Source organism: Vitis vinifera, chromosome 5, assembly GCF_030704535.1.
Source record: "Vitis vinifera cultivar Pinot Noir 40024 chromosome 5, ASM3070453v1".
Taxonomy (NCBI): Eukaryota; Viridiplantae; Streptophyta; class Magnoliopsida; order Vitales; family Vitaceae; genus Vitis; species Vitis vinifera.
Window position 1 is genome coordinate 4,735,260 of NC_081809.1, and position 17,380 is coordinate 4,752,639.

Consider the following 17,380-nt stretch of genomic DNA (forward strand, 5'->3'; position numbering starts at 1 on the left):
TTTTGATTGCATCTCTTTGGATTTTACTCGCAAAGAATTGCAGTGTTCCCTATTGGTTGGACCCATGCTTGCTGTCCATTGCCTAAAACCAGAAGGTAGATAAAAATTGAAGGCCACAAAATAATGGCTAAGCTTTGCGTTTTAGGATGAAAAATTAACAGATGGGAGCAAAAAAGTCTACACACATACATGCGACAAGAATCTCTACTCATGTCTCTGCTTCCCATGATTTTCCCTCACTTTTAACTTCGACATGAATGGAATCGAAAGTCGGTGGGATTCCTCTTTTTTTTTTTTCTCTATTCTTTTTCCCATCTGAAGTGGGCTCTGAAATGAACAAGGAGGGGCAAGCCACAAAGGCTAAGTACATGCTACCCGAATGAAGAGTAAAGGAACATTCATATCTTAATTCCAATATTTATCACTGGCTTTTTATAGGGAAAAATCTAAAGGGAGTATCACAAATAAATATGTCTGATTCGTTGAAGCATTGCTAGATTTCTTTTGGAACCGTGAATCTAAGATAAGATAAAATCCTTAGATGAGGGAACCTTCATCATCAACAGTAGTCACATGATATCTTTTGAACTTTGCCTCTCCCTCCTGCTATGAGACAGCTTGCCCTGGGCCTCTCCCCTCTGGCCCTCTCCCCTCTCTCACATCCACAAAATCAACTATGCTCACCTGTCCACATATATTACCTTCAATATAGAAAGAAAAAAACAATAATCTTTTCTAAAATTTTAAGAATATGTATGACTATCCAAATGCATTTAGTAAACACTTGGGGGTGTTGGTATGGATGTAATAATGTTGGTGGTTTTTCTCAGAATCTCTCTAAAACTGACATCCCCACTCCAAGAAAGAAGGAAAATAAATAAATAAATAGATGATATTGATTTAATAGGGGCATAAAGAAAAGAATTGAAATCAACATCCATGCACCATAATGGTGTGCAAATGGGTGGGACCCTTGGCCAGCCAGCTAACCGTGTGGACCACATGATACCCATAATTCACTAGTTTGCTTTGTATAGTAAAGCAAGGCACGTACAGCTGAGCTATAAAGTGTAAGGAACAAGTCAAGCACAGTGATGAAAATTGAAATATTTTCATCATCCCTCAAACCCTCTAATGCATTTCATGAGTTTATGAAGTGGACCCACTTCTCCTAGCATGCTACTGTCCCTCCTTTTTATTGAACTAACCCTCTTCTGCACCACCATCGGTTTTAGGTTTATGACCCTTCACACTGTCCCTATGGGTCCTAGACAGTAGGATACATCTTCATCTGATAATTCAGTCACATACACCCTAATATACACAAAGAGTCAGGATCTGCAGGGTACTATAATTTACTTCCTTTGTCTGTATTCATTTTAAATCTTTATGCTGAAGAGATTTTCTAGTACTGGTGATGGAAAAATTAACAAGGTCCTGTGGGTGAAAATTTGGGTCAAAATGGAGAGACAGGCGTGTAGATGTGTTTGAGTGTGAACCATACCTTGTTCCCTTAAGTGGATGGGAAGTGTGTGAGTGAGAGAGAGGGGGCAGATTCACAACCAAGTGTGCTAAAGATTAAGTCTATCTTGGATGAGATATCTGGGTGTGGGTTGTTGCCGGCTGCTCCTCATCTCTTTCTCGACTATGGATAATATCATAATACACTTCATGATTCTTGTGGGGTAGTGAGACTTAGACAGATTGGCCAACTGCCACCATGACCCCACCACCCCCACATGTTCACCACCCCCCCTATACTCTCAACTCACCCCCTTCCCCCCCTCCCTTTCCTCCCCTTTCCTTTCTATATTTATAAGCCATCCACCCCCACTCAACTGAAGGAAAAGAAAAGAGAGAGAGAGTGTGTATCTGTGAATCAAGTGTTGAGCTTCTCTCTCATTCTTTTGTTTTTGCGCCACCACTCACACCAAGAAGCTAAGCTCTTGCCTCTCTACCTTCTGGTTTAATCAAGTCTACATAGAGACAGATATGGAGGTGGCGATGGAGATAGAAGATGATTTGTTCTTTCAAGACTTGAGCAAGCAAATTTCTCTTCTAATCATGGACGATGATGAAGACCCGGTTGCTCGTTGCCCTTCTGTTTCTCTCCAGGTTCTTCTTCATGTCCATGCCCTTCTGTTACAAAAGAAAGAACATGTTTTCTTGCTTCCTAGCTTCCATCACCTGTGTGGAGCCTCTGTTTCTCACATGATAATATGATAATTAAACTCTGTTTGATTGATGTTCAGGCCTTCTCCAGAGTGATCCACCCATCCACACAATACCCAATCCTACATGATCAAAATTGCAGAAGAGAGAGCAAAGGCACAGGAGTTTTCATTCCAAGATCATCCCAGCCAAGAAGGAAGAACAGGCAAGGGAGATTCAACTCATCCAACACCAAATCTCAAAGGCAACCTGATAACACAAGAGGGGTTTCTCATCTATCCTACAAAAATTCTTTTAACCCCAAAAAATGCTAAGCAGCAACATATTGGTTAATTAGCGATGAAGTGTATAATTTGAATAATGATTCTACTAATTACTTTGCCATTGTGTTGAGGCAAAGCCCCTCTTTTTTATTTCCCCCTTTTAATCTGTATGGTGGCCATGTACATTAATTCTGTATTACTCTACTATTAATCCTTGGCTTTGGGGAGGTTTCACCAAAGGCTATGACCTCTCTAGATATGGAAATGTATGGTGGGTGTTGAGAATCTTGAGATTGATGTAGGATAAGCTTTGTGTTCATTTAATGCCATAACTTAAATTATTTTATTTTTATCTTATTCATTCCAAGCAGTTTCCCTTAGCCTTCCTTATTCTCTTAACTGTCTTCTACTCTTTGCAAGGAGAAGAAATATAATGAATTATCCGACAAGACACATTCCATTGGTGGTGGCCCTTCTCAGGCATGTGCAGAAAAGCAAATAAATGGGTATTATTTTCCTTTTCACTAAACCCCATATTAAAAATCTTGAGAATATCAGTTTTGGTCCCATTAATATATCATATCAGATTGATAAGCTTGTAAACAAAAGTACACATAAGAATGATGTATGCCAGTTGCTATCTACTCTATTGTTCATATATAATATTGTGGGAAAATAGGCCATTAGGTGGAGGCTGAGCCACTTGAGAGCCTTGAGCTGTGCCTTCACCTCAGGAAAAAATGTTCACTTGGAATAAAGAGGCACAGAAATACTAAAGTGGCAGCTTTGGGGAATTAGCTTGCAAGTTGCGGCCCACCCTAAAAGGACAGAGAGAGAGAAAGGGTGGGGGGAAAGATATGGAAAGGATGCTTATGTTCTTTGTTTGATTCTATCAGGGGGCGTTGGCAAGCTGTATGTATGATTAGTTGTTTGAACTTTGAAGCTTGAGACTCCTCTTTTATCACGAAATACCTAATCATTTATTCCCTTTCTTCTTTAGCCTTTATGTTGAAACTTCTTGTGGGCTGGACTCATTTGGGTGGGTCTGGTGCAGAGCCAGTCCTTGCTCTGGCTCTTGATTCTTGTCCAGGCATTTGGAATCACCATTCACCTTTGGTTTAGCTTCCTGAATAACTTTTCAAATCAATACTTAATAAACCATGATTATTGAGAATTTTGCTTGTAGCCCTTGATAAATGAATCTTCCATATGTTCCTTATGAAGATAGAAATTAAAATTTTTTCATGGGTAATTGGTCAAAGCATCAGCTTGGGTTCCATGTGTCTTCAGCTTCACATATTCTGGTTTTTATCCCATATTTTTCTAGCTGTCATGAGGATCCAATGCCTAGGGTGATCAATATATGCATTATTTTGAGAAAACCCAAATGAAACCCCAAAAAGTATTGTGATTAGTTAAGCTGATGGGATCATCAGCCACTCTTTCTGCCAAATCAAACATTGGATCCTAATCAATAGAGGCAGACACCATATGAGCCCAGTACTTTTAGATCCAAATTATGATCTGATCCTCACAAAAGAGTCAAAAACTCAATTATTTTACCCTAAAGAATCCTAGGTTTTCACAAACAAAGTAAATTAGTCAAGCCCTAAATCTCTAAGAGATCCTTAATATCACAAAAAAGTAAAAACAAAAAAGAAAGCAAAGCAAAGGGCTAAAAGACATGGTGATGGAATATTTGCTTAGATTTCTTAGAATAAAGAGAGGTTTTATTAATATAGTTTGAAATCTAGGACTAGCCCACTTGGGGATGTACCATACCCCAATCACAGAGTGAATTATTTAGGAAGAAATGAAAGGAAAAGGATGAGTTGTGGGTTCCAACTCTGTTGTTCTCAATATCTCAAACACCCACTTACTGAGAAATTGCTTCAAAAAGATAGTACCAGTAGGCCTACTCGGCTTGAAAATAATCAAAATGATTCAGAGTTTGAACTCACTCCCCAGTCCCCTCAAGATAAAGCCCCCATCATCATACAACCTGTATCCCTTCACCATCACCCTGTCACCATCACCACCTCATCTTCAATTATCTCATCTCATGTCTTTACAAATTAGCTTATGCCAAAAGATTTCCTGGATCTTCTTGTCTAAGGTTGTGTTTCGATTCCCCATCTCAGGCACACTCCTTTTCAAGATGTGAAAATCCACGCCTCATTTTTTTTTGCTTAATTTTAATGTGGGTTCACTTTAATATAACATGTTGTTAGAATGCCTTATGTTGTAATCAATTATATAACATGCCATTTGGCTTTTTTGAGAGGAAAAAGAAAACGTTTTGAGATATCATTTTCCTTGCTGTAATTTCAAATGGTGTGATGATTGTTGTTTTGAGATCCTTCGCTCCAAAAATTGTCAGTTATGCCACCTCTGGTCTAACCACGATTGACATAAGTAAACTAACTTTAAGCCCAGCCCATACCCAGTGGTCCAACCGAGCCCAGCCCACAATTGGGTTCAAGTTGTATTTGGGTTATTCCTATAAAGATCAAATTCCATCATTTTTTCCCCTCAAAATATAAATCTATTTAATCAAATTCAACTTATTTTTTTTAAATTAAAAAGTAATAAATCTATTTTTTTTAAGTGAATAAGAGTGGATATAAGTTGTTATAATAACTCAGATTCAACCATATAGATATTGTCTGTCTGTACTCAATTATATAAATATTGTTCGCTTTAAACCCAAATGAACTTTTATGGTTTTAAAAATCATCTATATAGTTAAAGATGAGTTTGTACTTATAGTTAAAAGAAGTTCATACTTATATAAAATGATTTTTACAACTTTAAAAAATTTCTAAATAATTAAGAGGAGTTTGTACCTATATAGAGTCATAAACTTTCTCTCATATCTGATGTAAGATATCACAATTACTCTTATACAGACACGATACCGTTATTATGTACTATAGGATATAAATCTATTTTTTTTTTAATTTCTTTATAATTTTCCTCTTTATTTTTTCCCGAAAATTTCTAGAACCAAATGTAGCTAAAAAGTCTCCTTTTAACTTATATGAAAAATGATTTCCTATATGACTAAAATTTGTTGGAATTATGATTTTCGTAAGCTACATCAAATCTGATTTAATAAGTTTGAACTAAAATTGATTTATTCTTTGAAATTAAACTCACTAATTACTTATACAATTCATCTGTTATACAAAATGTTTATGAAATTAGTGCTCTCCTTTAAAATGGTTTTATTTTATTTTAAATATATTTTTATAAATTCAAATAATGAATTTTCTATTTTAAATTATTATATCATGTTTCAAATAAATGAATTTTAAAATTTTTTCCAATATTCTTGAATTGTGTTTGATTGTTAAACATAAATTTTAACATTAAGAAAATTTATATTTATATTTATATTTTTAATAAATAGAAATAAAAAGAACAAGTTTTAATTATTTTTTTTTCAAACTGTAAAAAATCCAATAAATATAGAAATGGATTATTAATTTTTTTAATGATAAACTAAAAAAATGGAAGAAAAAATTATCCTTTGAATTAAAATTTAATTTTGCATATTGAATTAATTTGTAAAAATTTAAATAATGAGTGAGAAAATTAAAATGTTCTGATTGATTTTAAAACATAATTAATTTTAAAATCTCATTCAAATTATTATAAAATTAATATAAGTAAAATTTAATTTTTAGGCTGATTTTAGCAACTGTTTTCAAAAATAATTTTTGAGAGAATTATTCTATAATGATTTATAAAACAAAATATGTTTGAAACCTAAAATATTTTTAATTTATTTTTAATAATTTTAAATATGTTTTAAAAATAAATTTCATATATAATATTTTATTTCTTGATATAATTATTTTTTAAAAAAAATATTTGTCAAATAGGCGGTTATTATCTTGTTAAATTAAAATGATAGAAAATTTGTAATAAAGATTCTCTTCAACCGTATTCTTTCTTTCTCTTCATCGTTTTCCATGATAAAATCGTTTCTTTTAACGACGATATTTTTCGAAGTTGGTGAGAAAATCGTCTTGCTGAAACGATTTCCTTTTAAGACGATATTTTGATAATATCGTTTTATTTGCATCGCCTCACAGAGGAGCTGTATCAATGGCGGACCTCAGCCTGGCCCAGGTCTTCTTCGTCGTCATCTTTATCGTAATCTTCCTTTTACTAGCCCTAATCCTCAAACCTCAATCTATCAAGATCCCAATCAGGAACCGCCACGTGTTCATCACTGGAGGATCCAGCGGCATCGGCCTCGCCCTCGCCCACCTGGCCGCTTCGGAGGGCGCTCGCGTCTCCATCCTCGCTCGAAACGTGGATAGGCTCCAGGAGGCTCGAGACTCTATCCGCCTCTCCACCGGCAATGATGTCGCCGTTTTCCCCGCCGATGTCCGCGACCCCGACGCCGTCCTCCGCGCCATCGAAGAGGCTGGCCCCGTCGATGTGCTGATCTGCAATCAAGGAGTGTTTGTGCCGCGAGAACTGGAGAAACAGGAATTGGAGGAGGTTAAGTTCATGATCGATGTGAATCTGATGGGAACATTTCATTTGATTAAGGCTGCTTTGCCGGGGATGAAGAATCGGAAAAGCCGTGAACCGGCGTCGATCGCCATTATATCGTCGCAGGCCGGTCAGGTACCGTGCACTTGAACGAGTGTGAAGTGTTTTAAGCTAATTTGTTTACTATGAAAGTTCTATAAACTGTTAGGAACTCCTTATGTTTTCGGAAATACTTTTTCCCTACTTTTTATGCTTCAAAAAAGCAAGAAAGCACTTTCAACGTATTGCCTTTTGCTTTGATCTTTTGTTCCACTATTCTAGTGATTTTTTTTCAGCACTAGAAATGAACATTACCTCCTAAATTTAAAATGGAATACCTAGAAATCGACTTATTTGACATTCAAAGCACAATAGTTTTTGGATCTTAGATGTTAAATTTCAGTGGTTATTAGATTCCAAAACAACTCTCTGCCTATTGGGTTCATTTGGAGTCATGATTTCTGTAGGTGGGCATTTATGGTTACACAGCGTACTCGGCTAGCAAGTTTGGCCTCCGGGGATTGGCAGAAGCATTGCAACAGGAGGTCATCGCACACAACATTCTTGTCTCACTTATATTTCCTCCAGATACAGACACTCCTGGGTTTGAGCAAGGTCTTTGAATCTTTAATTTCTCTGCTTTACTATCATTTATTGGGTATCTTTGAACTGTCGTGAAGACATACATGGATTTTTGATAGAATGGATGGTCTTAACACTAGATTGTCTCCTCCTATATTACTGCAATTGACCTTTGCAATTCAATATCGGTCTTATGCATTTAACTCTATTCAAGCGCATTTGCAAATCCTTTTTGTGCAAGCCACAACTCAAACGAACCAACAGGAGACTTTTACCAACTAAGCTATTGGGGTTTTGCAATTATCTATCATGTTCATGCCATGCACAAAACAATCTCATCTTTTTACTTCTATTTCAAATTGGCTTTGATGGGCTAGGAGTTTCAGGCCTTGTTTGGGATAGCCTTTTATTGTTTTGCAAGCTGAAGCCAAAGTCAAAGCAAAAGAGGTGGTAAAAGTTCCATTAAACATGAAATAGGTTATAGGAGAAGCAACATTTTCTTGACTTTTACAGTAAGCTCTTGTAACCAAATTATCCAAACAGACATAAAAATTCTAATTGAGCTTAAAAAAGATTCTAACTTCTTAAAAGCCAATACAAGCAACAGCCTTGAACAGTGTCCCTGTTGCTGTTTTGCCTTTCAACATGCCCTTGGACCATTTCTTTGTGGATTACCCAAAGCACTCCCAAGAGAGACAACTCTATAATCCTTTAAAACATGGGCATAATCATATCTTGTTAAACATGTGTGATTCCAACTTCTGTAGAAAGTTTATATCTACAGAGTTTATATTGTTTATTGTGTTGTACGAAGCTCAATCGCGTTCCACTAAGACGTTCCCATTTGTTGCAGAGACCAAGATGAGACCTCAGCTTACCGGTATTATTGCGGCCTCCTCTGGAACAGTGAAAGCTGATGAAGTTGCCAAGAAAACTTTGAATGGGATCAAATCTGGTAGTTTTATTGTCCCTTGCAACTTTGACGGACTCTTACTGGCCATTGCAACAGCTGGTTTATCTCCTCAAAGATCAGTACTGATGGCTTTATGTGAGGTGTTTGCCGCTGGTCCAACCCGTTTTATAGGTCTATGTATCCAATGGGGCTGGTATAGAAGCATAAAGAGGTGGTATGCGCAAAATAATTAGTAAGTTCTCCATAAGCTGACCATTTAACACTATAAGATACGTTTCCTCTTGTTTCATCGGTTGCAGTGACCGGTTTGAGCCATTTCTTTTGAATGTTCAAATCAGTGAAAGTGTGAACGTTTGGTTAGTAATCTAACATGTAGATGTTCTTCCATATTGCATGGTACACATAATCAGTTAAACTATTTGTTATATAATTGTGCAAATCTTTTACTCAGTTCACATTTCTGTTGTGTTCACTAATTCCTGGAACTTCTGTTTCTGTTCTAAATCATGAAATGGTTCCTATTCTCTCTATATTCGAGTCATACTAAATATTTAGCCGGGCTTCTTTAAAAAATGGGAAGTGAAGTGGTCACAACATTCTGTTTCCTTTCTTCAAACAAGTGTGAAGTTGAACATATCTTAAGAGTTCTATGCCTTCTATGTGGTTGGACTCAAAACCATAAGACATTTGATTTATACATCTAAAAGGTACCATCAAAGTAAATATATGTCATCCTTTCAAAGCAATTTTAAATGGTACAAAAGTTTGCTGTAGATGCAAAGTTCTATTTGTATTCACTTTTACTTGGCAATTGTAGAGCCTGTGGCCCTTTCACACTTTCTCTTTATATGTTTGTTCGCGTAGCTTGAATTTAACTTGAATTTTCTAGTGCTTGAAGAGTAAAAATTCCTTGTTGCTCACTTGGGCTGAAATTTATTATTGTTTACAGATATTAGGGACCTGGAAGTTCTTGATGGAAGCTGCTTGCAGTGATCATTGAGGATTCTTTGTCTTGAAAGAAGCTGCAAGCTGAAATTTTTCCTACACGCCCTTTTTTCTTCTCCAGTAACAGTTGTATGTTGAGGCTCAAATCTCATTTTGTATTTTTAAATTAATAAGGTTGTCTCAGTACTGAAAATCGAGGGAACTGAAATCATTCTGCTGATGAGAAACTGTTCACATTCTAATTGATATTTTGATCAAAATCTTCAGTAGTAAACCTCGTCCTCTCTATGACCCTGCAAAATTTAGTTGAACTTTGTGAGGTCTCAATTAGTGGTTTCTGCTCTCCAGTCTATATAATGGAAGAGGAGGAAGCTATATCAGAATATGCATGTGAGAGTTACAATGGACAGCTGGAGAAACAAAGTTTGAGGTATCTTTCAAAGTCCTGAGAGCTCTTCAAACCTCGAAGAATAAAATTGATTTCTCATTCCTTCTTTTACAAACATGAGCCAGGGACTTTTGACATCTAAGTGGAGTAGAAAACGTACATGGAACATTACAATGGGCAAAAATTCTTTGAACCTTCGGAAAATGATCCCAGCCACCAGATAGTTTCAAAGCCTAGTGGATTAGGTCACTTTCATGAAACGTAAGTGCCTACTGAATGGACAGAAGAATTGCAACATGTCCTATAGGCCTTGTTGGGATCATGCTCTCAAGTAACATCCGTATTGACTATTGATTAGGAATCTTATGAGCCAATCTCATTGCGATGAAATTCTAGGCTATGTTTTGTTGGGAAAAATTTCCTGTAGTATCCAAGACAGTATCTAACTACCCAAATAGGCCATTAAGTGGACACATAATCATACCATATTTGAAACACATGACATATTCATATTTAAATCAAATAAGAATATGTTTGATAATGATTTTAAGAAGTATTTTTATTTTTTTTAATACTTGAAAGATAAAAAATTTTAAGTGTCAGAAAGGTTAAAAACATTTTTTAAAATTACTATCAAACGGACTCTAAGATCACTTCTTATATTATGAATTTTGTGAGCATGATAATTATTTATTTGGCTACTTCACATGTGTGTCGATTTTAGGATTGGTAATTTATTGACACGTGTCTATATTAGTAAATAGATTAATTTTATGCTTCTATAGGAGACTTCCAATTTTAAAATATTCTCTTTTTATATTAATTATTAAGTGGAAATTTTGCATTCTTTTCAATCAGACAAGAGTTTCTTAAATGTGTGACCATTAAGTTGAACAATAAATACAGTAGATTTATTAAGAATACCTTCTGGGCCAGATGGGCCAACAAATGAGGCCCATGGTGACAGTCCAGAACGGTTGCTTGGTTGGTAGGCCAACATTTCAGTGATTTCACTATATAGCCCTTCGTCATCTGCGAATGCCCGAAGCCGAACCAGTCACGGTTGGAATCCATGGCGTCCAGAATTCTGAAGCGAAGCATGATGATGAAATCAACGGTGGAGAGTCTCCGAATCGCAGCTGCAGCAGCATCAAGGCATTACGCCTCTGTTGCAGTGGGGACAGATTTAGTGTCAGCTGCACCAGATGTTCGTCTCCAGAAGGCTCGGACCTGGGACGAAGGCGTCTCCTCTAAGTTTTCCACAACACCTCTCAAAGAACTTTTCAAGGTTTGCTCTTCAAATTTCCTTTCCATGGATTCCTCTCTTGTTCTTCCAGTTAGATGTTCGGTTCTCTAATTTCTTCGTTTTTGTTTTCTACTCCGATATTTTCAGGACAAGAAAGTGGTCATCTTTGGTCTCCCTGTAAGTAACGGTATTTTTCCTTTTTAAAAAATAAAAAAAATTGTGTGTGTGTGTTTTATTTTAATTCCTTGTCCGGTGTGCAATAGATGCCGTTTGGTTAAGACAGAGAAAACCCTATCGAGTCTTCAAACCCTATTTCTTTTTCATTTCTAAAGGTAGCATTTGGAGGAGAGAAGAACCTTAAGCACTCACTGGTTGATATGTTTGTGATAATTACGGGTTTTGTGTTTGAAATTCGAACCTCCACATGGAGTTTGGAAAATTAGAACTTCGAATGGTACTGGAAAAATCTATGATGCTATTGTGTTTGCTGCAAAAGAATGTAGGTGGAAAGAATATAGGTGCCCGTGCTTGGTTAATAATAATTTCACGCTTCTTGAAAGGAAATTGGATTCAATTTTTTGTTCTTTGGAAATGCTATTCTCTTGGAATGGTGCCATACATACTAGCCTCAATCATGTCATTTTATACAAATTTTTGGATGTTATTGATTAGTGTTGTAGTGGAAGCTCTGATACAAATTAAGTTTGAGCTTAATATATTTTCTTCCCCGATTTTTTTTTTTTCAATTTTCTCTCTTTTCAAATAGAGAATGAAGAATTTGAAGATATATAAGCTGTCAAAAAAATTTATCAATTTATTTCTTTCTTCTTCTTCTTCTTTATGTTTTTTCCAATTTTTTCATGATAAACAAAATAAAAATTTTGAGATTTCTCCTTTGTTTTTCTTTCTCCTTTTCCTAGTACCTTTCAAAATCCAAGTGGAGCTTAAGTGACACATGGATAGAATTGAAACCGGTACATCTCAGAGACTGAAAATGTACTTTTCTACTTTGTTACTTATTTTTTATGAGTTGAGACAAGCAAAAGTACAAGTTCTAAAAAATAAACCTGGAGAATCACTAGACTATGATTGCTAGTTAATAGTCATATAACTTTTATTCAATGTGATAACTTTGGGCTTTGTAATTTTTCCCTACCAAAATTTCTAGCTTTTTGCTTAGAAGAAATGAGAACTAAAGGTATCAGCTATAGCCCAATTTCTAGCTTTTTATGAGTTGAATTTTGATGAGTGCTTGTTAGGAAATTTGGGACAACCAGGAATTGGAGGAATGCTCCTGAATTATCATGGAATACCATTGATAGCATTTTCTAAACATACTAGAAATTCTAGGCTTGTTTGAAGGCCTAAAATTGGCTAAAGTTAAACGTCTTTCCAACCTACTAGTGGAAGATTCTAGCAGGGTCTTATCTTGGGTGAATAAGAAAGAAAAAGGCTTATGGAAATTCAATGGGCAAATATCTTTATCTTGCTTCAGGGATGGCATGCTCCTTCTGTTGGATTTCTCATTCAACTAATCACATGGTAGATATGTTAGCAAAGTGGAGAGCTAAATATTTGATGTTCTTTGTAGGGGAAGTTCTATCACTGATTATTGATTTATTTATTTATTTATTTGGAACCACTATTAGTTTAGCAATGTCCTGTGTTTTTTTAGAATAAATAGTTTTGTTTCTCATCATTCTTTATATATATACACAAACACACACATAAACTAGTGAATCATACTATTGTTTATCGGAGCATTTGAAAGTGTTTCAAATTCCTATTTGGTACATATTCCTTTGGTAAAGAATATATGTTGGGTATTTTATATATTCGTATTTACTTGTAAAATAGATATTTATATTAGATAAAGAAAGTTGTGAGGAATACCTACCTTTATATATAACATATTTTAGGACATGGTCGGAAAATGTTATGAGATGGAGATGAACTTATAAAGTCTATGTCAAATAGTAAGATGTGAGGAAAGTGGGAGGCATCCAATAGAGTGAGGTATTGTGGTTTAGGGTATAAATACAAGGAGCGGAGAAACAATGGAACATGATCTGTTTTGGTACTCAATAGTTATATATATGTTTCTATTCTTTGTAATGATTCTCTTTTTGGCTAGGTATAGTTGGTTGAACCATGTTAAAACTTTATGCATTTTTGTGTATGTATGTCTTTTTTATCTTTATGTTATTGCACTAACTTGTAGCATTAAAATTTCCATTATCACAATAAATAGTAGTAGAGACTAAGATGGTGATTTCTAGAAGAGTCAAGGAGAAGAAAATACAAAAGAGGATTGTAAAAGGAATTTTCTTTGAATGTGGAGTTCATTGTTTTCTTATCAGCATGTGATACATGGAACAACAAACATGTATTTTGTTTTCTGACATAAGTTTAATGTTTTCTATACATTTCGTTCTAGCAACCTGCTCTTTCTAGTGTAAATATCATCCACTTTGGGCTCAATGGGTTTGCACGACTTTAGAACATGTTTATATGGTTAAGAGGAATTCATTGCATAAATATTGCTAGGAACTTCTTTCCCTATCCAATATGAGATATTATAATCACCCCTCATATAGGCATAATGTTCTTGTTGTATCTGATAGAATTGCGGGGCCACTCAACACAGTTACTTTGAGTGCCCCATCAAGACCATGGATTGACTCTAATACCAATTGTAATGACTCACTCCCTCTTAAGTAATAGGCCATCACGACTTTAAAAGACATCCATATAATTAAGAGAAATCCACTACATCTATAGTGTTGGAAACTTCTTCCTATATCTAATATGAGATATTACAATATTGAAAGGTGGAAATAGTGAAGTGGTTAAACAATTTGAATTTATGGTGCATGAGAAGACCATAGCACATGAGGGGATTGTGGTGCTTGAAGGGGACTATGACATACGAGGAGAGTGTGGTGTATAAGAAAGTCATGGTGAGGAATAAGGATTTGGTTTAGATAGGTTTCCAAGTAGAATATATTAGAAGATTGCCTTAATTGTGACATATATCAAAGAAGTCATGCACATTGATGAAGTCTTGTAGACAAACATCATGAATATAATAGAGGTATGTATCGCAAAGAGATAAAAGATTGATTTGCTGAAATTTGAATCATGGTGAAGATTATTTGAAAGTATCTCAAATTCCTATTTGGTATATGCTCCTTTTGGTTAGGAATGTGTATGAAGTGTTTTGTATATTTGTATTTCCTTGTAAAAATAGATGTCCATATTGAATAAGTAAAATTAGGAATATTCTATATATATTCGAGGACATAAGGGGGAAAAAACTATAAGATGGATATGGTCCTATAAAGCTTACATTGAATGGGTAGAGATGTGAAAAAAAGTAAGAGACACATGATGGAGCAAGAACTCAAGGCTTAGGGTGTAAATATAAGGAGTTAGGAAACAGGGAATATTTCATGATTCAATAGTTGTATCTATTTTTTTTGTCCTCCATAAGTATGGTGGAATGATACTTTTTCATCCATGAATGTACGCATAATTGGCTGAACCATGTTTTAAAACTATGTATGATTTATTTATTTATTTATTATTATTTTTAAGTGATTTCACTAACCTATGCCATTAAAGCTTCCATTGGCAGAACAAGGAGATTATGGTTTTGAATCTGAATCCATATATTTTTATTTCCTCAATTTTTTGAGCCACCTGAAAATCCAAAGAAAGCCACCTATGAGGCTGGATATTAGGGTTTTAGCTGAAATTTCCATAATATACATCATTAGCCGATCTTTGCCTGAAAGCTTAAGCTTTGGGGTCCAATTGGCTGCTTAATGTGAATCATAATATTCTATTTTAAAATGATTGTTTTTGAAAGGGCACAAATTGTCACCTTATTGCTGGCATTTCAAATATAAGAGAGGTATAATCCTATTGATATTGAGTAGGAGCTGAATGGTGGGTGGTTTATGTATGAGTTGAGCAAGAATGTATGCTTATGAGCTGTATGGGCAGGTAGGGAGCCTCCAACATTAATTTTTTATTTTAAAACTTAGAAATGTCAAAAAATTGGGCTTTGGCTGAAGGAGATACAGAAGGCCCTGACTAAATATTATCTTTGGATCTTTTTCATTTCGTATTTCATACTTATCTTTATATGGAGAGTTTAATTAGATTTGCATTTACCGATGTGCAGGGTGCTTATACAGGTGTTTGTTCAGCCCAGCATGTGCCTAGCTACAAAAAAAATGTTGATAAGTTCAAGGCTAAAGGGATTGATTCTGTTATTTGTGTGGCTGTCAATGATCCATACACTTTAAATGCCTGGGCAGAAAAACTTGAAGCCAAAGATGCAGTAAGTAATTTCTTTTACTTTTCCCCCTTTATTATCAAATTATATTTTTTTAGATATGAGCCATGAGAAAAACTTCAAGCCAAAGATGTGGTAAGTAATTTCTTTCACCTTTTTCCCTTTTTTATCAAATTACATTTTTTTTTTTTTTTTTTTTGGGTATGAGTCATGAGTGAAACCTGAAGTTAATGGCAAGGACCATCTTATTGCTATTGATTTTACCATATCGATTTAAGATGAAAGGAAGCAGGGACAACACAGACTTTGGAAAGGGGTGGGAAGGGTTCTTGAAGATAGACAATTCTAACTTAAAAAACACGTTTAACATATTTTTGAGTGAAAGTAGTTTTTTAAGAATTTGTTCTTAAAACAGGGTGATAAGTCCTCTCGGCTTTGAAAATGTCAATCATGGTTTAGAACAATTTTGTGGTATTTTGAGGTGTTTTTTATAGTGTTCTGAGAAACAAATGAAAATATGAAAAATAGGTGAGAAACTTTTGCATTATACAATAGCATTTAGTGTCTTCGAAGAGAACATGTAAAAAAAAAACTGCTTGTCATATTTGAGTTTTTGAACAAAATTTCATTTTTGAAAACAATTGAAAACTTTTTTAAGAATTGTTATCAAAAACTTATTTTTGAGAATTATTTTTTGAAACATTTCCTAATGGTTCCTAAGTAATTCATTGTGAAGGTTTTTTTTTTTTTTTTTTAATGTAATTTTTTATTATATCCACACATAATTTAGATGGGAACTTTTGTATCAACATCCTCTGCTTATTATCAATATGATCTACAGTTATGCTGCTTTGCTAAAGACAGCACCAATGTCATTGTTTACTTTTATGTTGGGTGCAAAGAACTCCTGGTGCCACTATAAATACCCTGCAGGTGTGTCATTTTAAGAAGGCTGTGACAATGAGTTGCAGTGGTGTCGCTGAAAGTGGCATTGTGTGACATTTTCTATCATTCCTCTTATAATATTAGTTCAATGTTTTTCTAGATTGAGTTTTATGGGGACTTTGATGGAAGCTTCCACAAGAGCTTGGATTTAGAAGTGGATCTTTCCGCTGCTTTGCTTGGACCTCGTTCTCATAGGTATGACACCGATTCCTCTAATCGCACCATACACGTTTATACCCCAGTATTGTTAATTTATAGCCGATTTAGTTTGGAGTGAAGAAACCCTATGAAAATCCATGGATATGTTACTTTTAGGAAATAGATTGAGCTCAGCTGAAGCATAGGATTAAACCAAAGTGTATTTATAAATACTTTGTTCCTGACACTACCGTTGATGATGTAGATGGTCAGCATATGTGGTTGATGGGAAGGTCAAGGCTCTTAATATAGAGAGTGCTCCATCCGAGGTTAAGGTTTCTGGTGCAGATGTAATTTTGGAACAGATTTAAAGTTGTCCTGTTCCACTTTGTCGTTCAATCCACAATACTGCTGGTATGTTGTGGGGCAACTCTGAGTTTTCCAGTAGAAAGGGTGACTACATGGCTAATAATTTGAAGTGTTCCAGAAGTTTCTACAGGGCTTCTTTGCATCTTTCTTTGACCCTGTTCTTTGGAATAAGGTGGGTCGATAATTGACTTAGTCTGAAAATCAAAGAGTTGAATATAAAGTTTATGTGGCTGATTGAGATGAGCATGGCTCATGCTTGGTTTTTTTTTATTATACTTCCATTCAATGCCATCAGTAGTTGACAACTGCTTACAAGGTGGATATGTTTGGGCTTTTCGACCCATATAGGTGAAATGGACTTCCCTGCCCAACTTCACCGTGTATGATCAAAATCCAGGGGTGTAAATTATGCCTGTTGGCCTGAAATCCTACCAGGCCTGGTCGAGAATTCTGGATATGCTCTTTAACCTTTAGCTAAGCCTGAGCATTGAATGTCAGAGTGCAACCAGATTACCTGACGAAGTCCTACATATGTTAATGGAAAGAATTTGAAGTTGGAAGAGCTTAT

At 35.3% G+C, this 17,380-nt stretch overlaps 3 protein-coding genes across 4 annotated transcripts; all 3 read left to right on the forward strand.

Annotated features, from left to right (window-relative positions):
- Nucleotides 1-1,805: 1,805 nt before the first annotated feature.
- On the forward strand, nt 1,806-2,486 carry LOC100854649 (uncharacterized). The gene is made up of 2 exons (XM_003631936.4): nt 1,806-2,115; nt 2,253-2,486. Exons 1-2 carry the CDS (start codon nt 1,993-1,995, stop codon nt 2,484-2,486), a joined length of 357 nt encoding a protein of 118 aa, XP_003631984.1. The 5' UTR covers nt 1,806-1,992.
- Nucleotides 2,487-6,344: 3,858 nt separating this feature from the next.
- On the forward strand, nt 6,345-9,697 carry LOC100251050 (3-dehydrosphinganine reductase TSC10A). Of its 2 annotated transcripts, XM_002280962.4 has the most exons (4): nt 6,345-7,079; nt 7,451-7,598; nt 8,419-8,710; nt 9,428-9,697. In XM_002280962.4, coding segments are annotated over exons 1-4 (972 nt in total). In that variant the 5' UTR covers nt 6,345-6,548; the 3' UTR covers nt 9,429-9,697. The 2 variants fall into 2 exon arrangements, with proteins under 2 accessions (XP_002280998.1, XP_059592820.1); XM_059736837.1 differs by having other exon boundaries at nt 6,372-7,079; nt 8,419-9,697.
- A 1,147-nt stretch (nt 9,698-10,844) lies between these two features.
- On the forward strand, nt 10,845-17,177 carry LOC100245908 (type II peroxiredoxin F). The gene is made up of 5 exons (NM_001281148.1): nt 10,845-11,099; nt 11,205-11,234; nt 15,247-15,405; nt 16,406-16,500; nt 16,709-17,177. The coding sequence occupies exons 1-5, from the start codon at nt 10,884-10,886 to the stop codon at nt 16,812-16,814; spliced, it is 606 nt and encodes a 201-aa protein (NP_001268077.1). The 5' UTR covers nt 10,845-10,883; the 3' UTR covers nt 16,815-17,177.
- Nucleotides 17,178-17,380: the final 203 nt, after the last annotated feature.